General features: G+C 34.9%; 1 protein-coding gene across 1 annotated transcript in view; it reads right to left on the bottom strand.

The window, feature by feature from the left end:
- Nucleotides 1-2,091: 2,091 nt before the first annotated feature.
- The window catches only part of LOC102804160 (ATPase family AAA domain-containing protein 2-like), a 53,017-nt gene continuing 32,325 nt past the window's right edge, over nt 2,092-22,783 (bottom strand). The window contains exons 11-26 of the mRNA XM_085492778.1: nt 22,232-22,522; nt 21,560-21,808; nt 20,381-20,471; nt 18,145-18,450; nt 16,824-16,989; nt 16,058-16,244; nt 14,711-14,896; nt 12,933-13,068; nt 12,536-12,732; nt 11,254-11,413; nt 10,172-10,294; nt 8,898-9,478; nt 7,834-7,933; nt 6,821-6,942; nt 3,091-3,219; nt 2,092-2,173 (exon numbers count right to left, since the gene is read on the bottom strand). Coding sequence (XP_085348904.1) covers nt 2,135-2,173; nt 3,091-3,219; nt 6,821-6,942; nt 7,834-7,933; nt 8,898-9,478; nt 10,172-10,294; nt 11,254-11,413; nt 12,536-12,732; nt 12,933-13,068; nt 14,711-14,896; nt 16,058-16,244; nt 16,824-16,989; nt 18,145-18,450; nt 20,381-20,471; nt 21,560-21,808; nt 22,232-22,522 — 3,063 coding nt within the window. The 3' untranslated portion in view covers nt 2,092-2,134. The remainder of the gene's footprint in view (nt 2,174-3,090; nt 3,220-6,820; nt 6,943-7,833; nt 7,934-8,897; nt 9,479-10,171; nt 10,295-11,253; nt 11,414-12,535; nt 12,733-12,932; nt 13,069-14,710; nt 14,897-16,057; nt 16,245-16,823; nt 16,990-18,144; nt 18,451-20,380; nt 20,472-21,559; nt 21,809-22,231; nt 22,523-22,783) is intronic.

The following is a 22,783-nucleotide window of genomic DNA, read 5'->3' as shown; positions in this document are numbered from 1 at the left end:
ACATTAATAAATGAAATATTTTAGAACATGGATCCTCGTAGCTGGCAGAGTCTGTTCTAAAAACTAGTGATATTTAAAAATAGATCATCACCAGTCATCACAGCTTATCTTTCTCATCCAGAAAGCTGCAAGAAAGCTTGCCTAGCTTTCATACATCAGCAAAAAAAAAGCTGTCTTCATTACAAAAGCTTTAACTTATCAAATAACATTAATATGAAAGCCTAATATGAGAGAAGATTTTGTGTAAACTGTACATACTGGTACAATATGTAATCAAAATATCACGCACGCAAAATACACATTTTTGCTTCATGACAATTGGAGACTGCTCTTTTAATCAATAAAATATGGTAGTTTCACAAGCTAGTCAATAACCATCCAGACTTCATGAGCAAATGAAACAAAACTCACAATAAAATAAACAGCAGGACCGATAAACGACCTGTTTGAGGTAGAGAAAATCCACATTTTTCCTTTCATAAGGACAATAATTCTACTTTACTCATGCATCAGACTAAAATGACTAATGATATGCTAAATTTTGTTCATTATTTCAAAGTCTCATAAGAAAATTTCACTAGGGAACACTCAATTAGAGCATCACACTGACATGTAAGAAATGTAATCCTTGGCAATGAATACCCCTTAAATACAGCACAGTGTAAGTGGATATGTAACTTAACATTTGACTAGCTTCAAGTCTGCTTTTAAAACTGTCGCACATCTAATTCATGTAATCTGCCTAAATATGTCTCATATTAGTAACATAGGTAAATACTACTAAGAATATGTTGAAATTATTGATGAAAATGATGCTCAAAATCAATAGTTTTTATGAAACGTCAAAGCCAGCTGGAAAGTTAAGTTATGCCTGGATTGTACTGTTTCAATTTAATGGTTGGATATTAGTACAAAATGAATGTGGTGTTCAAGCACAATATCAAAAGTTTTGAAACAAGAGAAACAAAGCCACTTGGGGAAGAAAAATTAGTAAAACAGTTGTGACTTTAGCAAAAATTCACATTCAGTTATTTGAGTTTTCAAAAAAAAAAGGTTTTTAATCTAACAAGGAAAATTAGAAAATGTTAAAAGTGTATAAACTGTAACGATATTACAATACAAATTATTTCAGATTTGGTCCATGAGTCATAGAAAATTTCCCTGATATTACCATATTAAAATATCAAAATGAACAGTATGGATATTATTAATTTTATTACCACCTTCATTTTTATACAAAATTTATACATGGTTCATTAGAATAGGAACAGCCAGGGTATTTTGTGGTCCAGTGACAGGGGTAAGTGTTGCCACTTGTACGGATGGACCTTTGCTAAGCATGTGATTGTTTTGAAGAGTAACATTCATGTATATCATCTGAGAGGTATGTCCACATATGATTTTAGATTGAAATGATGTTAAAAGCAGATAAACTAACATGACTCAAGGCTTTACTGGAAGTGGAGAATATTTTTATACTACATCTCGGAGGCATTTAGAATGCAGTTTTCTGGAAAATCTAAGTATTATTCTGACAAGATCACAAAAAGGTATGGAGATTTTTGAAGTATGTATAGAACCCATTATGGAATGATAACTTATAAATCATTGTATGTGAACTCAAAGACTAGCAAACACACTGCCCTCAACCAACCAACCTAAATTACATTGTACTGAAACATAGGAAAAATTCTTATAAAAATCCACGAGGCAAGTTACAGAAGGCAAATCATTCCTGTTTGACAATTTACATATTTCAGTTTGAAGCATTATGATGGATTTGCTAACTTAAATAACGTCAATAACCTCACGGTAAATCATTTACAATGTGAAACTATTAGTAACGAGCCTACAATTTGACGATGAAATCACACATAATCTGCAAATGTTGAATTACTACTTAAAATCAACTGTAATATTATTTTTGCCAGGGAGCCCTTGCCAATTAATGTGGAAATGTTACCTAATTTCTGTGATATAAGCTCTATTAAGTAATAGTTATACTTAGAGTATTCACAGGATGCAGGATGACCTGAATCGTGTTTGAGATGCAGAATGCATGTTCTTGATCTTAGCAAGACTTCTTGATGCAAGTTTGTTGACTACTTCTGGTCAGGAAGATGCAGTGACACACTCAATGTTCGCTGTATGCTTTAACTTTAGCTTCCATTTCCTATAGAAAAAAATAAATTAAAATCAACATCCTGGATGAAAAAAATAAATAAATAAACTGCTGCAGCATTGACTAATTGTATATCTACCCACAATAAACTTAATAAAAACAATTTCTTTATTTGCTATCGTACTAAGCCAGTCCCTGCAGCATAAATGAGGAAGGGATTTTCATGACTTGATGTCCATGAGCATGTTTGCCTATAAGTTGAATAAAACTTATCGCTAAGGATATCTTACAAAAAATCTTGTTATTTTTGAGAAAACAATCAGTCATGCAAATACCCATATTATGAAATCCATTCCCCCCAAGCAACAAATGATTGTTTTTAATCAATCTCTGCTACATATGGATATGCAAACACAGACAAACAAATCATTATGACCTCATTGTGGGAGTTATATTCAGAACATTTATTATTACCTTCATAATTGCATTAACACATTTTCTCAAATCAATATTCCAAGTAACATGTCTGTAAACACCTTCATATCAATGTACCATTTTCTCGTTTGCACACATTTCCATGTCTATTTTTCACATTCGTTGGGTTTTTACATCATCTAATTTTTTACTATAACTAACTAAATAATATACGACATATCTGAATTTGAAATTGGATGTAAAATTCTACCTGTAAAAAAGACTGACCTAAGACAACTTAAGTGTACCGGTATTACATCAAAAAATGTATAAGATCATGACAATATACAGTACTGTAAAATCTGTATTAGAAACCGCGGCTTCTATTAAAATGGTACAATGCAATAGAGGGGATGAGGCTTCTATTAGAGCATCTACACATATGAGAAATGACGAACTTTTGGTTCTCAATTATTCAAAAAGAATGGGTGCGACTTCTATTAGGGATGCGGCTTCTAATACAGATTTTACGGTAATCAGCTTTATTTCCTTACCTGAATTAGCTGTGTCTTATTATAGTCGTTGCGATGACAGTATATACATTGACTTAATGTGGAATGCAATTTTTCTAAAGTTTCTATATTGAAATGCTCGGACACTTCCACTGTGTAATCTAAAAGATTCTAGAGAAAGGTAAAAATAAAAACAGTTCAATTTATACTTTTTGCTGAACACCTAAAAGGTCGACCCCTACCCTGGGTGAGTGTGCCACTGACTCAATGGGAAGGCAAATTCCACTGGCCCAGATTCATTCACTAACGAATGCAGCGTTAGGGGAACCTTGTTTAAGGTACGCAGGTGCTTGTGTTTGACTGTACCTGGTTGACGCCGGATAGCTCATAAAAATTGCCATTTGATAGTGAGATGTCCGCATAGTCCTGTCATGCAATTCCAAACATTAATATGGCTTCTGTGGCACTATGTGTCAGCACTTGCAATTTGCAAGATGTTGATAATTAACTTTATGGACTAAATGCAGATTTTGCAGGTCATATGGCAAAAACACTTCTGCTATTTATTAGGAGTGGATTGTTATAGTATGTGCCAGCACACAATAAAATGTGTACCAGCAATAAGTCACGCCCCCTCTCACTTTTTCAAACTAGAGTTAGGTCTTTTTGTATCCAACAGTTACAGCCGTTCTGAGAATTATTCGGACAGTCAGTTAGCAATATATGTTGGAACTTTGCAAAACACTTGGGTCTTTTCCAATCTAGACTTGATGGCGCCATTGTATTGGCACGCCCACAATTGGAATCATTCCATTATCTTGCAAGATGCGGGTAAAACGCTGTTTTCAAAACGACACGCGTTGGTCATCATATACTCGACAGGTTATATGTTGTATGTGCATTCAAAGTGTTATTTTAAATTGTTATAACCATCTGAGTCCACCTGACATAGCGCAATTTACAAAACAACTCCCGAGTGTTGAGTAACCCAAGGTATTAATGAACTCGTCGTTAGCGGGAAGGCTCAAAGTAAAGTTTCTTAGCGGAACGCGCTGCAGTTTCGCGACAGTTTTGGGCCAAACTAAAAGTTGTTTTTACATTACTGGTGCTGTGAGTATGTCAGGGATACACAGACGGAAAAATTGATTATAATGGTTTGATGGATTTTGTCAAATCAAAAGTCTGTGCCTTCCTTGATCGAATCACTTTTTCAACTGCAGTTTGAAAATGACGGGGTATAACGACCGTTATTATGTCTAGTCCATTTTTGTAACAGGTACAACTGACTAAAATGAGCGAGGAGTTGACATTTTTTGACAGATTTAAGCAACATCCAACTTGTGATTTTCAAAATTACTGAAAATAATTACAATATAATTATAAAAAATAAAGAATGGTTGCTGTGAACGCACGCTAGATAATACTTACAATTCACCAAGCAGACAACCCCTATGAAATAGTAATCCCAAACCACGCGCCTGTCACTCAAGTGTCAAGTGGCGCCGACAAGTCTAGATTGGGCAAAGACCAAAGTGTTTTGCAAAGTTGCAAGTCATTTTGCTAACTGACTGTCCGAATAATTCTCAGAATGGCTGTAGTTGTAGGTACATGATCAAGTCTCACAACATAAACACAAAATTGTGTACTGTCAAGATCAAAACAAATTAACTACTAATTTCAGCTGTGAGAGAGCAATACACCAGTAATGAGGAAGGAGGGTTCCAAGTGTATGCCTTAAATCTATGAATTGAATATACATGTAGGACCATAGGTGTTATTTTTTATGGACTGTATATGGATTTGCAGCAGCTAGTACAACAGAAGTGCCCAAGCTTGCATGTGTTTCATTTATCTAGGTTATTAATCTTATTTCAAACATTTATTTAAACGTTTACAGTGCAGATTAATAATCCTGTGCTTGATGTCACAACATCAACATCATAAAAGGAATACGTTTGTCAAACAGGTGGGCGTGATATTTAAATACCGTACTTCCCCCGAGTATAAGCCCAGGGGCCTGAACATGTAAAATCGGAAAAATTAGGGGGTGGGCGTATACACGAGAACCACCTAAGAAAAGATAATTTTTTGGGGGGTTTGAAATTGTAACCCTCTTCCCAACCTCGAAAAATCATCACATTTTTCGTTCACAGCGCGGGTCTCGGAGAAATATGTCTTTTTGATTTCCACGACACTTTTTACAATGAAGAAACAAATATGTTCATAAAAATACACATGTTTTATTACAATACGGTTTACATACCATCTGAATTTACGGTGCAAAAATGGGTAGTGTCTGTGGGAAAACTGTCGAAGGCAAGATCTTTATCATTATCTTCATTGTGGAATGTGTTTGATCGCTCGCAAACTCTCGATACAAAGCAATTTCCGCCATGGTGTTTTTCATCATGATTTGACCTGAACAACTTCCTTTGACCTAACAGGTCATGTCTTTCGTTAACCAATCAAAATGCTGTGTCGTACAGAGGAAGGTTTCCGATTATTGACGAAGTAATTTTTTCAACGCAATGCAGAAGTGAATTACTGCGATGTTAAAATGTGATCTGATTTTGCCAAAAAACGGTGATTCGCAATTTTCGAAAATTAAACTACGGGTGGAGGAAGTATTTAAACGTTTCATGGTTGCCAACAAGTCATGTCGAAGAATAGTTTGCTCGTTCACATCCCATTCACGAAGGTCTCAATGGACACGATTATTCGGAATAGTAAAACGATGTTCAATGACCATTTTTGGCGTTTCTAAAACCACTACTCAAAAGGAATATGGATTAATTACTTCAGTATTGCAACATCGGGACTCATTGTGAGTAAATAACAGAATAGAAAAGGTGCGAACCATGTTCCGTACGTTCGCCAGCCATCCACTCTGAAATTAATGGAGTTGTCTCGTAAAAGCAGGAACCAAACGACCGTACCGATCACGATTTTTATGCAATGAAATACACTTTTTACTTGCATATTTTAATAAATGTCGTTGGGGATGCCCTCAACTTGTTAAATGTCAAAAAACAGAGGTGGGCTTATACTCGGGGAGGGGCTTATACTCTGGAAAGTATGATAATAACACATGTTTGTGAAGGCAATATCATGATATGTTGCCTGCCCAAGGAATGGTGGTCATGACCATAATACTGATGAAGCCAAAGCAGTTATTATGCGCAGTAGTTTCAGTGACGTCATTCATGTGATATACCCATGTAATATCCACTTTGCAGGCAATATACCATGTAATAACCATTTTTATTCAATGTCATGTGACTGTTCTCAACCAATCACAGCATGCATAACAACAGTGATAATGACAATTATTGCATAGCTCAATCATCTGGTTTCTCATAAATTTACAAGGCTGGACAATATGAGGTATTTGATGAGGAAAACAATTGCAAGCTCATTGAAAGTGTTATGAGGCTGGGCAATACATGAAAAAATACAGTCAGAGCCCTGTTTTATTGTTGCTGAAGTCTTCTTCCTCATTTGGTACTGAAAAATACTTTATTTTTCTTTGGAATTAATTTTCGCTGGAATGATTCAGTGAAAATAAAATCCAACTCGTCAAAAATCAGTAAAAACAAATTCATTACAAATCACCAATTCCAGCTATTAAAAGTAAAGTATTTTACAGTAGTTGACTAAAACAAAATAATGGGTGGATTTGTACAGTACATATAAGTGAGTCAGATTTTATCAGCATACTGAGTGTACAGATATTAGTGAAACAAAAATTATTATATTTTAGTAGAAGACAAACCTTCAGTCTCCCTTTGTCCACTATAAGTGGTGGTTCAGGTTCTTGTAGTATTTCTATTGCTTTTTGTGTTTGTGTGTCAGCAGCTTTACGCCTGGTAAGCCTTCTAATAGGTAAAGTTTCCTCTGTGGAAAGATACAAGTTTGGTTTTAAATACTGTAAACTATACAATTTTCACTGCTAGAAATGTCTGCAATTTCAAAATTAAATGACATTCGTGAATACAAAATTTCACACAAGTCACTGACACAATGCCATTGGACCCAAGAAGAAATTTTCACTCCTATAAAATTTCAAAATTTTCACTGACTTATGAAATTCCTAAAAAAAATGCCTCCTGCAAAGTTGTTTACAATGGTATGCATAAAGCAACTCAGTGACCTAATTAGCATAATTTTGCATATCATTTGCATACAATATTATAGCAATTATATTAGCAAAAATGTTTTATGTCATGAATTGCAATACACACACACTCACATGTATTCACTATAATTTTTTTCATTTCAATTGAAACATGTCAAAATAAAACCAAAAACATTTTTTTGGCATCAGGACAGTACATCACTACATCGCATGTACAGTCATCTGTGGACCTTCAAATAATATTCAGGAGATATCTCTACGTCATAACCTCATGCTTCCGTCCCTTTTCCGTATTTCACAACCAATGCGTCATCCCCTGTCAATTGCAATTTACGTTTTGTGTAAGTCAATTAAAACTCATTGATGGTGCTGAACGTTGTGTTTGTATATTCGAAGCCCACACATAAGCGGTTCTACTAGATATATACCCAAGCTAACAAGTCACACCAACCTAGCGACTGCTCGGATAGCAAAAGATTTGTACACACTCACACCATGTCATACTTTGTAATATGAAATGACAATTATGGTTCCCAAAGAACTCTGGATGGCAGTCAAAGGGTTAATGATGCAATAACTTACTTCCTCAAGCAAGAAAAAGAAAAAAAATTAAATCTGTTTACTTTACAGAAAGTATGAAAAGAACATACGTTTTTTATTTGTCTCTTTGTCACTGTAATTCTCTTCTCCATTGTGGCTCTCATTTTCGTCATCAATGTCTTTAGTTAGACTCAGTACTATAGTGGAAGACTGCAAAAGCATAGACTGAATTAGGTGACATGTGACAAAATAAATTGAAATATGCAATATTAATCAGATAACTACTCAACAATAATAGATCAGACGATCCTCAGTAGCTAGTATTGCGGGTTGATAATATGCAAATAACACAAGGATTGTCACGACAATACACCTGGTCAGTTCCGTGATGTTTATTCAAAGTTTTCTTGAAGAAGCCCTATTTCTAGGGCGAAACAATGGAATAAATATCACAGAACTGACCAGGTCCTGGTGTATTGTCGTGACAATCATTGTGTTATTTGCAAATCAATTAACTACATGTAAGAATTAATAAATTATTTTTTTGAAGTATTACATGTACATGTATGTGATTTTCTTATACATCCATTATTATCATTGATATTAAGATATAGACAATTTTCCAGTTGTTTTTAGAATTAAGTCTGAAAAATTGCAAAACATTTTAAAGGGCGGCAGTCGTTGCTACACGTCCTGTTCGATATGGGACTCATAGCAACGTATACAAAGCGAGTAAAATACATTGTTTATTTACATGAAATTCGAACATGTGCTGCGCGACGACCACCACCCTTTAACTTTGTTCTTGCATCGGTTTATCAGGTGGATATTTGTGAGCTATGTTTTTGCATGCCATTTTGATTGTAAGTGTAATCAACTCATGGTGTATTTACCACACAATTGACTTTTTTCTCCAATTTGTTACTGTAAACTGGGATGAACGATTAAGATACCGGTAATAGTATTGACAGGAATTCAAATATTATTAAAATGTCAACAAAATTTATCGAGTTTCAAGTGTGATAATCTTTTGTTATTCAATGTAAAGTTCTCTCCCATATGCACTCAATATCAGCTCAGTAGCACAAAATATGAATTCGGTGCCAGTTTTCTCTAATATAAAACACACTTACCAAAATGTAAAACACAGCAGTAAGAAGCTTATCAAACTTACGTTTCGACTCTTATGTGCCTCCTGTTTATCTTTCAAAGGCGACTTTTCTTCAGCGTGTGATGTTTCACTTTCCTCTATCATAGGTCGATGCTGAATCCTTACTTTCCTCTGACTTGAAGGAGTACTCTTACAAAATGGAGTATCAATGTTAGAATCACAACTATTCTCGGCTCTATCTTCGCTACTCTCAACTTCCACAGGCATATCATTTTCTGAAAGTTCAGAGCGTAAAACCGGCCCACTTTCGCAGTCACTAACCCTAACATCCTCATTGGTTGAATTATCCTTCTCACTACTTTTCTCAACACAGTCAGTTTTATCTTGGAGAGACACTTTTGGTTTTGTCCTTGGTTTTGAAAGTAAACCTTTTGACCATCTACAACCACGCCGCTTGCGTTTACGGCGTTTAGGAGTAGAGTCAGAAAACAAATTTGCAGTAGAATCTCCCTCGGTATTCTCAGGATTGGATTCTATACTTCGTGCTCTTTTTGATGACGATGCATTTGAGGTAGAAGCAGTTACAGGTTTTTCTAGAGGCTTGACATGATAGAATTGTGGAGCACTCCTTGACTGTGTTTCACCTAACAAGCAAAGACAAAGACAAAGAATGAATCAACTATTGGTGGGTTTCAGGCGAGTACGATTGTTCTGTTGAATTCCTGATTCCCATATTGACAGCGTTTGCACATATTTCATGACCTAGGATCAACAAACCCGGAAGGTAGGACAGGTTTTGAATGTTCAAACAGGACGCGGTACACTTCTCCCCATGTTTTCAACTGTTTTGAATATACCACTGACTTCTTTCGGGGTTGTACGGCTATTCTTTTTTATATTTTTGTCCTACCCTTGCCAGTACACTGGCGACAGTACACTGTCGCATCAACCTTCTCTGCATGTCGTTCGATACTTCCGCTGCACTGTCTTCATGCATACTTTGAAGTATACTCGTAATATTAACCTCATAGTATCGGTAAGCATTATGATAGTAAGCTCAAACTGATAAATAGATTAAGTAGATTTGAAAAAATAAGTGCATTTTCTACAAGATTATAATTATAATATTATCTTTCATTTTTCTGATAAATTCAAATATAAACAGGTAAAATTGATGTTCAAGTAGTCGTATATCTGTGTACAATACATGTTTTGCAGACACAACATGTTCAAGACTGTGAAATGAGTTCCATACACATCAACACTGTAGATTACAGCATGTAATGTACTATATCAGATCTAAGTAGTTCATTGATGTATAAAATAATTGAACATACCTCTTCTCTTTCTAGACTCTTCGATATCAAGACACAACTTGCCAAACTCTGGATTGAAATCACTGTCAACAATAGCGTGGGCAATATCTTTCATTTCACAGGCACGGTGACGAATCACTTTGTCTGAGATTTAATTAAACAGAATAAAACATAATTTGAAAACCGTAATTAAAAGTAAACACTTTGAATGTAGATTTAAATTGTCCATAGTGGCAGTTTAAATAAAGTTATGTGCATCAGTAAAAATACACTATGTATGGTCTTCAACCGATTAAAATTGGATTTAGCTTAGAAAAAATTATTATTACAGAAAGACTGCATTCACAAGTCCAATATGTACTGATAATTTAAAAGACTATTTAGTATATCTCAAATATATGAGACTATGGTCGCTGAGGATGGCAGGCACTCTTTTTAGGGAATCAAAAATTCAACTTTTCAATCCCAGGATAGGAAGTTATGGGAGATCTAAACTTGCTAGTCTATCCCAGATTGTGTTGTGTTGTCTACCATACACATATACTTGAACACTTTATACCCCATATTAAGTTCACTTGAAGTCTGTGGCATAGCATGGTGTCACCCAACTATGTATTAATTGATTTGCCATCTGGTTGTAGCGTGAGGAAACCAGGTCAACTCAAGTAAACTTATGTGGAAATGTCTCTGTAGGTCCCTGCAGTACAAAGGACTAATTATCAGAGCAAATGAGACATGTTGTGCATATGTAAATCCATTGTCTTTACACCAATTATAAACAAGATAAAAACACATTTTGCTTATTTTTAGGTAGTTTTTGGTACATTTATTGAAAATTTTGGACAAATTTGACATAAATTCCTACTGGGCATGATCAATATTTTTTTTGGGGGGGGGGGGGGTCAGGTTTTAATCTGTGATGATGACAAAAGTTAACATTGGCACACATAGAGAGTACAAAATCCCTAACAGGAAGTAAAAATCCACAATAGAAAACTTCCACTAATAATGGCTTTTAAAATCATTGTACTAAAGATAGGTACAAGCACATTGAGTAAAACTTCATCACATTCAATGTCAGAACTGTGAGCCCTGTGTTTTACCTGAAGGATCTCTATCTGGATTGTATTCTAGTGCATTAGCACAAATCAAGTCTATATCAGCAAGGAATTCTTTGATATTGCAATATTGGTGTAAATCTATCTTCTTCATCATTGTTGACATATCCATTGGATTGGAAATGACATCCAGGTAATCTGGCACCTGTAGAAATAAATCAGGATACTATTGTATTTAACTGAAACATCACTGCATGGTTCTCAACAGAATATATATAAATGGGGCAGAATAGATGATTTCACTGCAGGATCATGGGTGGATTGGACATCCGCATCAAAAATTGAATTAATTGATGTTATAGTTTAATGTCAAAATGCATATCTTTCAGAGAGGAATATGGTGTTACGATATTCTTATTTCATCAAAATTGACCATCAACAAATGTGCATAGAAAAAAATAGTTTCACTATAGTCGATTCTGACACAATGTGATGCCACTACGATGTTATGGCCCTTCTTTGTTCTGTTTTCACATTTTGTTCCATGCATAACGCAAGATCTCAGTGAGAGAAAATTATGTACCATCAGTTTAGAATTTATGAGCTGTGTTCCCAGATTCTGTTTTCTCAGATTCAATTGTAGTTTCTCAGTGAAATTTTGTCTTTTGAGAAACTTTTCATGCATTTTGTATGCAGAAAAAACATTTCAAAGGGAAAATGGGCATTTTTTCACAGTATTTTCAAGATTCAAACAAATTAAAAGGAACAGTGTTCATGAGACAATTACCCATCAATGTACTTTGTTCTCCTTGTAGTAGAGATAGTGTCTTGAGATGAATAATCATGAACTGTGTTTTAAAATAATGGTGATAGCAAACTCAACACAGAAGTAATATGTTGAAGTATGATTTTTTGGCATTAATTTTGTTGAAAAAGAGGCATGATTTTTTTTGAAAGACGAACTGAGCATTTAATAACTCACTGTTAAAACACAGTTTACCCATTCACGCTAATAACAAGAAACATAGGCGTCAGTGGCTACAACAACCCTAAATTACACTTTGATGTTAGGAAATATTTAAACGTTCCCAAAATGATGTCAAAACTATGGTTACATAGGTCAGGGAATAATTGATGAAATAACAGAAGCAAATGAAATATTATTTGAGAAGCAAAAAAACAAGTCTTGAAATCTGGTGACTATTTGTATCTACCGGTACGTTCTATTCACATAACCATACATGTATGTCGCTGATAGCTACCCACAACCTGATGTAATAAAATAAGAGGGCACTCTACAAAACAAAAACTATTAAAGATGACAAACCTCTTCCAAATCAACAGGTCTGATAAATAACTTAAACTTCTTATCAGATGCAAGTCTTGTTAGAATACTTCTCAGGAAGAGTCTCAATTCTCTCATTGTCACTTCCTCTTGTTGTTCAAGTTTTTTGATTTCTTCTTCCGTTAACTGTCTTGGTTCCGGCGCCTGTGCCACAGGAAGCTCTTCTAATAATCTGGCAGCTGTGTCGAACAACAAAATGAATGCCAATCTGATTAAAATCTATAGAAAAAATTACCTCTAGTGCCCAGAATGAGAGATGGGAGACATTCTCTCCTAACTCTCAAGAAACAATTTTCTGGGAGGTACATGCCCCTGCCACTGTTAGCCAACTAAACGGCATTATTAACAACTACAACTTTAGAAAAACAGAGTTGCCAACCTGCATGTTTCCTTCTTCGTGGAGCTTTGGATGCTTGATGTATTATCAAATCTTCAAAAAATTCCTGTCTTTCTTCAGTTGTCGGAGATCTTATATGAAGCACTTCACCTCCGACCGGATTAAATAACTGCTGTAACTACAATGACAAAATATACACAGTGATTCTTCTCTTAGCGGCCGCCTTTATAACATCTCCCAATAGCAAATTCTCAATATCGTCTAAGATGACCAATGTCTGCCACACATCAAACTATTTTATACATGATACAGAGTAACATAGTCATCTTGTACATTTTGAAAGTTTAATACAATATTTAAAACCTGTCTATCTTTCTCTCACTGATTTGACTATGTAGTGTAATGTACTGTACTTGTCTGCTGTTTTGTTTTGTTCTTGTGAATTGTATTACATTTTGTACTAGTAATCTCAAGCAATATTTTAAACATGTTTATGAGGTTTTTCAGAATATCATAAACCCTGGCCTTTTTGTGAAACCTGATGGTTACTGAAAAAAAAGCCATGACAAAATACGCTTGCATTGATGTATCCAGTAGGTTGCAAATGTACCAATCATCATGCCTCCCTTCCATTACACTGCCCTCATTTTAAAACAAGAGCTGATTGGTTATTTGATTCTAAAACAAGAGCTGATTGGTTTATATTTGATTCTAGAACAAGAGCTGATTGGTTATTTGATTCTAAAACAAGAGCTGATTGGTTATTTGATTCTAAAACAAGAGCTGATTGGTTATTTGATTCTAAAACAAGAGCTGATTGGTTATTTGATTCTAAAACAAGAGCTGATTGGTTATTTGATTCTAAAACAAGAGCTGATTGGTTATTTGATTCTAAAACAAGAGCTGATTGGTTATTTGATTCTAAAACAAGAGCTGATTGGTTATTTGATTCTAAAACAAGAGCTGATTGGTTATTTGATTCTAAAACAAGAGCTGATTGGTTATTTGATTCTAAAACAAGAGCTGATTGGTTATTTGATTCTAAAACAAGAGCTGATTGGTTATTTGATTCTAAAACAAGAGCTGATTGGTTATTTGCTTTAATGATGTTGATTCATGAATGTTCAAATTAGCTCCCAAATACAGACAGTGCGACAAAGCCTGACTCGGTTGCGTGATTTGTGCCCTCCGTGGGGCTCCAAACCCAACACATTCCTGACAGAACGATGTAGTTTTTTACTTCCGACAATTTTTTGTTTATACCATTCAAATTGCAGGAACCATCAAAGAGTAACCATTCACGACAGAGTTTATTAGCGCCAAATATTTATCATCTTGTTGAAAACATTATGTGATGGAATTTGCAGTATTGATCTTGCCGACAAGACATTCATACATCACACCTACCGGTACAGAATCTAGTGAAAAAATACTCTGGCAAGTGAGAATGACCTGCTTAGTCAAATCCAAAACTTTCAGCAAATTAGTCAGCAAGTATGATATACTGTAGAACATGTTGGAACAGCAGCATGCAATTCTAGCGGATTTGACTCTTGGCATGAATTAACAGAATCTTAATTTAGCTAAAGTGTCAATTAACTCCCTGTGAAAATTAGCTACATCTTGAATTAGCGAAAAAACAGATTAGCTAAATTAGCTAAAATGACATGCTAGCTAAAAAGACATGTTTTACAGTATTGCAGCACCAATACTTCCAAGACTTTCTGCAAGAACCACATTGAAATACGCACTGCTACAAACTTTTACTATATTCATACAACTCAAAATTAAAGTGGATAAAAGTAATAAAATAAGCCTACCTGAGTGTCAAGATGCATATGTAGTTGTTCACTTGTAGCTAATAGTAGTATTGACAATGAAGGAGGTAGGTCTTGTAATAACGTTAAGAAAGTAGCCCTGAGTGTATCACTTACAATATTCCACCACTGCCCGATATGAGGCATGTATATAATAGACGGTGTAGCACCTCTTGCTTCACGGAACACCTAGTAAAGATATGATAGCTATATGAATCAGACATCACAGTTTGATCTTTTCTTGAGCTTTATTTGGATATTGAGGACCAGTACACTGTAAATGCATTCATTATTGACTGGTTTTTAATTTTGCTATTGATGGTGTAGCACCTCTGGCTTCACAAATTACTTAGTATATATACACGTTCACAAATACATACCAGTAGTAGCTATGTGAATAAGATGTCAGTTTGATCATTTCTTAAGGTTTATTTTGGTATTTGGGACCAGTGTAAATGCATTACCGTACTTGACCACGTAAGCGCCCGGGCCTCAACTCATAAAATCATGATTTTTTAGGGGTGGGCAAGGCACCCTCCCGACGCAAAAGAGTGCAAATGAAAACTTTGATTCATCATGTGACAGATTGAGGGGGATTTTACGTCTTTGAGGTAAAATCAAATTAGGAAACTACTTGCATCTTCATTGATTTTACAATGAAGAAACAGAAATGATCACAAAAAATGTGCACATTTTCGTACCATCAGAATTTACGAAATTAGAAAATTTTAAAGTCTGTTGGAACACATTATCATTATCTCCACTGACAAATGTGTTGAATCGTACGCAAACTCTTGATGAAAATCATTTTCCGCAATGATGCTTGTGCATGAATTGACCTGCAACAGTGTCATTTGACCTAATGGATAAAGTCTGTTATTAACCAATCAGAATGCTGTGGTCTATGCATTCAAAACATATTCACATAAAAATGACTACCAAGATTCGTTAAGCAATTATCAAAGACCAAGTTTTAAATTAGTTGCATTTTGAAGGGGTGGGCGCTTTGCCGAATGTGACCCTGAATATAAATATTGCACAAAAGTTGGGCGCTTGACCAGGCATGGCCGCTAATGCCGTTGAGTATGGTAATTAACATGTTTTTTAATTTTGCAAAATTGTTCAATGTTTTTTTTTTTGACAGTCACATTCAAATTCCTGGCTAATTCCCTATTAGGGACTGCTGTATGAAATATTTGCAAGAATTGTGAGGAACGTGTACAAACTGTTCAGTCTCAATCATTCTCAAGATTACACAATAGTCAGTGGAGGAGTTCAGTATATAAATACAAAATAGGAATGAAACTAAGGTTTTTCGTGGGATTTCGTGATAAAGACAGTGATTCTTACTTGAACACATGATTCTTCTGGAGAGGTAACATTCACAGAGTACAGCGCCGGCAAATCTAAACAATGCACATGGAACCTTTCCAGGTGATGTAGTATAGCTGGTGCTAGATGTGAACTTTGACCCAGACCAGGCTCCCCAGCTATCAGTAATCGAGGTCGATGCATTGAAGAAAACTGGCATGCAGAGCTGGTGGGGGAAAAAAGATGTAAGTAAGCGTAAGGGACGACGTCAAAAGATTGATGTCGGATAAAAAACTTAATTCCTTTAGTTTTTTTCCAAACCCTCTACCCCCCCACTGAAACTTAATTGATAAATATTGGTCATGGCGTCAGACTATATTCACCATTAAGTACAAATTGATAATCGGACAGTAGTATGGCATAGCAGTTGGTTGTCGGGTGGGTGTAAAAAGATTTTACAAATGCACCTCATTTGACGCACAGATTTACACTCGAGGGGGCTACATGCCATGTTAGAACCAGTAAAAAACAATCTGCTTAATTTATTTTCCATACTAAAGCATGGGAATTTATTTTTAGTTTTAAAAAATTATTAAAATCCTATGAACATTTGTTTTGAATTTTGGGGGGAAATTCTAACAACCAGAAATATGAATATTTCTCTGGGCCTTATTGTAACTTATTAATTTATTTTCCTGAACCTCATACGAAAGCTTAACCTGACAATTTTGTTTAAAACACTCAAACTAAACATTTTTTTCATACATGTATACTAGTTTGTGCATAATTTGAAAGTGGCTCTTACTTCGCAAAATTGAGGAATGTGCTACGTGGTATGGCCACTGTAGAGTCTTGAGTAAACAGACTGCGCTTTCTCGGTTTTACTCTAGAATTCTCATAGATACAATGGCCATCTTCTTCATCACTGTAACAGTCATCATTCAATAAATTAACTGCACCACTGGAAGAGCCTATCAACAAACATACACAACCAATTAATTACATGGGCAGTGTCATTGGAAAGCAAGACATTGCATAGAACTGTGTGAGGTTTGAAGAGCTGGTTGATACAAGTGATGTCATTGGAAAGCAAGACATTGCATAGAACTGTGTGAGGTTTGAAGAGCTGGTTGATACAAGTGATGTCATATGCTAATACTTAGCTGATTAGTTAGCATATTAATAATGTTTATAAATAATATATTTAGAAACACATCACATTCAAAATCAGAAAATAATAAAGTTTGTATCTGCATGTTCAATACCAGATTCTGTAGAACAGGAAATTTTCGTGTAAAGTTATTTTTCATGGATGAGTCAATAGTAGCTAAAAAGCCTTTCCAAGCTATTTGTATGTCTAAACGAAAGTATCAGAAATTGTTGTTTTTGTAAACAATGAGAAAAGGCTTCATTTACATGGTTATAACAATAAAACAACAGACTCCATAGTACTATGTAGATATATGCAAATGATCAAGAGCTTCCAGCATCAAAATCTTAGCATCAACCAACAGTTTGCATATACAAATCGGTGATTTTGAAAATTCGCTGCATTCTTTAGAATTGTTCATCCAACAACTTATACCGGTAATGTTACACAGCAATTCATACGAACAAAAAACATAATATTGCCAGATAACTGAATAATTTGCATTCTAAATCAAACTGCATACATCGTGTTATCATCATGTTTTTCCTTGGTTTACAACAAGATCTTCGCTACAGAGATCATGCCAGGTCAGCTCCGGATGCATCTCATGGTTGAATATGATCTCAGCATATATCACTCCGTTGTGAGTACATGCAATCAAGGATGACACTGATCGAAATTTCAATAAGCAAAACTAATAATAATTTCATGAAGCATAAACGCGATGCGAGACAAATGGTCTTAAATATTATATTTACTGTTAGCATTCCAATAGACAGCGTCAGTGTAGCTGCAATCGCAATGAGCATGGTGTGCAACAATACAGCGCCCTCAACATCAAAACAAGGAAATTTGCTAGTCATACAAAATATTCCAGTATTCTTATTTTCATGCTAATTGTTTGACAGCAAAAATGAAACTTGGCAAATAATTTCTACAATACTATTATTTTATAGTAACAGTAATTTTTACAAACCTTTTTCATCACAGTTTGAATTTGAAGCTGGAAACAACTTGGTTAATGTCTCCAATGCCATTTTATACGTGTACTGAAGAAGTGGTTGAATGACCAAGGACAAGGCACGCCCTGGTGAAGTCACAGACCTCTGCGATGAAGGAACAATGTTCTGCATAGCTTGATAAAAATCTCTGGCTATGAGTTGAATAGAGTCTAAGTCGAGCTGCAGTTTTTGAGTTGATGTATATATCTGTGGATATCGTCGCCTGAGAGCCAACAAGGCAGCCTCTGTGCATAACGCTTTAATGTCAGCACCAGCATATCCTGGATAAAATGAATTAAAGAAAGCTTAGAAAGAACTTATGCATGAAATACCCATGCAGGAAAATAATTCCATCAATATAGCAATGTATCATTTAATCAGTGTATAACCCATGGTCATCCGTACTGTATTATAAGCAAATTGCCTCACAATATGTTTAGTAAAGTACAGACAGTTTACAATAAACTTTTATGGACCATTACTTACGAAAAGTATCTTTGACATGCTGAGACAGTTACCCGGTACTACCATAAAATTAGAATTAGAAACCGCATCCCTAATAGAAGTCGCGCCCATTTTTTTTTTGAGTAATTGAGTATCAAAAATTCACCATTTCTCATATGTGTAGATACTCTAATAGAAGCTGCATCCCCCCGTGTTGCATTGTATCATTGTACCCCGTAATAAAAGCCACAGCTTCTAATACAGATTTTACAGTAAATTATTTTGAGGAAACTTTTATAGGCTTGTGTCGCAACAATGGTACAGGACTCTTAAGTTTTAGTCTATACTAAATAAAACAATTTGTTAAAATTAAACTACAACGTTCCATTCTCATTGTGAATATGGATTGATTATTGTACAGTACTTGAACAGAAACCTCAAGGGGAAAGTCGAGGCGTGATGTTTCGTTTTATTTGTTTCAATCCATAGTGATTGTTGTGATCATGAATGTGTCGCCACATTTTTGTAATGTATTATTTTAATACGAGTTGTGAAATAAATAAATAATAATATTAACAAAAACATTGAGATTAGTGTCTTAAACAAGCAGCCTCTCGGCTGAGATAGCTCCGTTGTTAGCAATGCACATTTTAATTAAGAACAGAAGATATCATTAGAAAATGAACAATATGCATAGTATCAATGCAATGGGACTTGCTGTTTTCAACAAGAATTCAAAAATATAATTTTTAACCATAAATGATTGTGGTTTTTAACAAGAAGAAAATATCACTTTTTACCAAAAATGACAAAAATATTTACCAAAATTAGAGAATTAAAGATATCATCATGAAATGAATAAATTTGAGAGTGGTTCATATGTAGTATCTATATATGTAATATTAAAGCAATTGGACTTGCGGCTTTTAACAAGAAGTCGAAAATATTACTTTTTACCAAATATGACAAAAATATTCACCAAAATTAGAGAATTGAAGATATCATTAAAAAATGAACAAATCTGAGAGAGATACACATGTAGTACCTATATATGTAATATCAAAGCAATTGGACTTGCGGTTTTTAACAAGAAGTCGAAAATATCACTTTTTACCAAAAATGACAATAATATTCACCAAAATTAGAGAATTGAAGATATGATCATGAAATGAACAAATCTGAGAGAGGTCTACCCAAGGTACATATTCACCAAGTATCAAAGCATTCAGGCTTCTAGTTTTCAAGAAGAAGTCGAAAAAGTAAAACATTGACACGGACGCCGCACACCGGACGACGCCGGACAATCACTCACATGATAAGCTCCACTCGACAAAGTCGACAGCGGAGCTAAAAAGAAGCCTATTGGCTGATAAAGTTCAGCTCTTAGAGATGCACAATGTGATTCAAAGAATTGAAGTGGATAACGACAGGAAACTCGGAATAAATTTGTTATGTCTAGTTAAAAGACATGACAGAACAAGATTTACAATTTGGCAGGCATTGCATTGTTTTCTAAAAAATACATGCATCATTCAAGTTAATGTAAATGCATTAATTATTCATTGGGTTTTAATCCGTATTTTTGCTGATAAGTATAATCCGCTAATTTAAATCCATGTGAACATGTTGAATAACAATAAAACTCATCGTTTCTCTGACAAATTCTTAATTAATATGCTCAAAACATCAAAATAGGGAAATTAAATGTCAGTGAAAATAAATGGTTTTACAGTACAAGTGAGACAGACAAATTGACAAAGGACTTACCCACACACATCTCAGCAACCTCTTGTAGGAATGATTCTGACAATTTAGGTTCCCAGTCTTTTGTATGAATCTTCAAAATACTATACCTTGCCTGTAAAGTGTAGTGATACATGAAGACAATGTTAATGGAATTAGGGGAAATATTGTTCATGCCAAAAATAAAGTTACCGACCAAAATCATAGTTAGTAATTGAGAGTATATGGTCAGAATCATCATGGACATGTTTGTATCAAATTTAAACAAAAACCGACAAATTCTGTCCAAGAAACCACATTTTCCAAAAAACAAGATGGATGCCAGTCAAACAAACTGAACATGTATTCCTATATTTAGGATGCATGTGCCAAATATGAATGAAAATGGACCCTAAGCCTTGGAGATATAATAGTAGTATTGGCAAAAAGCAAGATGGCCGCCAGCCTGCAGAAGTTTCATTAAAATGTGATTAGAACCAAAAAATTATGAATTATTATGCAAATTAGTTGATTAATATGCACACATTTTTACCCAAAATTAATTAGGTCTCTGCATTGTTCTAGAGCATCTATAGTACTTGAAATATCAAAAGCTAAAAATTGATTAACTATGCAAATTAGGTAATTAATATTTCACATATCTGTCTGTGCATGGTCCTATGTATCTATCCAAGTTTCATTGAAATGTGATGATTAGTACCTAGGATATCAGTGGAAAAGCCCAAAATTGGCTAATCATTATGCAAATTAAGTTCATTATATGCATGGATTTTTATCCAAAACCTAATCAAATCTGTGTATCAGCTCAGAGCATCTATGCACTAAGTTTCATTAAAAACCAACATACAGTTCTTGAGATATCAGTGGAACAGACAGACACACACATACATACATAATACATACAAACAGACAGGCTCTTATTGTGTGCAAAGCACACAGGGGGTAAAAAGGCTGATATTTTATTTGCACCTAACTCAGGCCTATAGCTTTACCAATAATGTACTGATTAATGAAGATATACATGTTGGGAGTCGGAGTAATAATACAACAACTACAAGAAGGTCTATGTACAACTGGCATGTCATTGAAGCTGCACATATGGCTATGACAAAGCACGAGATAATAATGATGGTATAAACACAACTGATTCTCTCATTGATATTAAACATGCCTGGGTAAATATTAGATAATTAAAAAACTCACCTCAGCAGAAGGCAAAGGGAATAAGAACTCCCTGTCAAATCTACCTGGTCGTCTTAAGGCAGGATCAATAGAGTCTATCCTATTTGTGGCACCAATAACCACAATCTCACCTCGGTTATCCAAACCGTCCATTAAAGCTAACAACGTGGACACAATAGAACTATGAATCTGGTCTTGACGACTAGACCGCACAGGTGCTAGTCCATCAATCTCATCAAAGAATATGATAGCAGGACGCATTGTGTAGGCCTGTTTATAGGAATAAAGAATAAGTATCTTATTACATATCATATATGGTTACATGTATGTTCCTCTAGGTTGTTACAATTATTATTACTACTTAACATATACATTTGTAATACCACTATATTTTCACATATCAGTAATAAATATGGGTATCTAGTTACAAAGCATTACTACATGACCATGTCAGGAAGAGGGTATGGTGGGTGTTTGTACCCTGAAAATTGAGTTCAGAGAAAAAATGAAAAATTTGTAACCATCACAAAAATCTCCAGCCACTAAATTCTGCCATTTACAAGTAAGAAAAGTCAAACACAACTAGGAGGTTTCATTCACTTACACAGATTACGAGCCGTGAAGGAAATATTATGTAAGTAATTTTGTGAAAGGTGATAAAGTTAACTGGTGTTTAACAAATATTTGACCTACCTGATCAAAGAGTAATCTTAGCTGTCTTTCGGATTCTCCAACCCATTTACTAAGGCAATCTGCACCTTTTCTCATGAAGAAGGCAACTCTCTTTTCACCTTGACTGCATTCATTAGCTAAAGCTCTTGCCACTAGGGTCTTTCCTGTTCCAGGAGGCCCATGAAAAAGAACACCTCTCGGTGGCGCTATTTTGAATTTTTCAAACACTTCTGGATAAAGCAACGGAAACACAACCATCTCTTTTAGTGCCAGGATGTGCCTAACCAGACCTCCGACACCCTCAAAGGTGACCTGCAAGAAAGAAAGTGTGTTTAGTGTTTAAGTTTCGGATGAAATCACTTGTAGTAGAGTGATTGATTAATTATGTTCAGTAAAAAACTATTATCATATTTATGTTCACAGCTAAGATTTCAAATGAAAAAATTGCTGCTTTTGGAAGTTCCAGGAACACTGTGCCACATTGATTGAAGTTGTAGAGAAGTGGAGGGAACGTTGAAGAAAAGTGGACGGAACATTGAAGAAGAGTGGAGGGAACATTGAAGAAGAGTGGGG

This window comes from Saccoglossus kowalevskii, chromosome 18 (assembly GCF_978046115.1).
Source record: "Saccoglossus kowalevskii chromosome 18, keSacKowa6.1, whole genome shotgun sequence".
Classification (NCBI taxonomy): Eukaryota; Metazoa; Hemichordata; class Enteropneusta; family Harrimaniidae; genus Saccoglossus; species Saccoglossus kowalevskii.
This window is presented reverse-complemented; position numbering and strand designations above follow the sequence as displayed.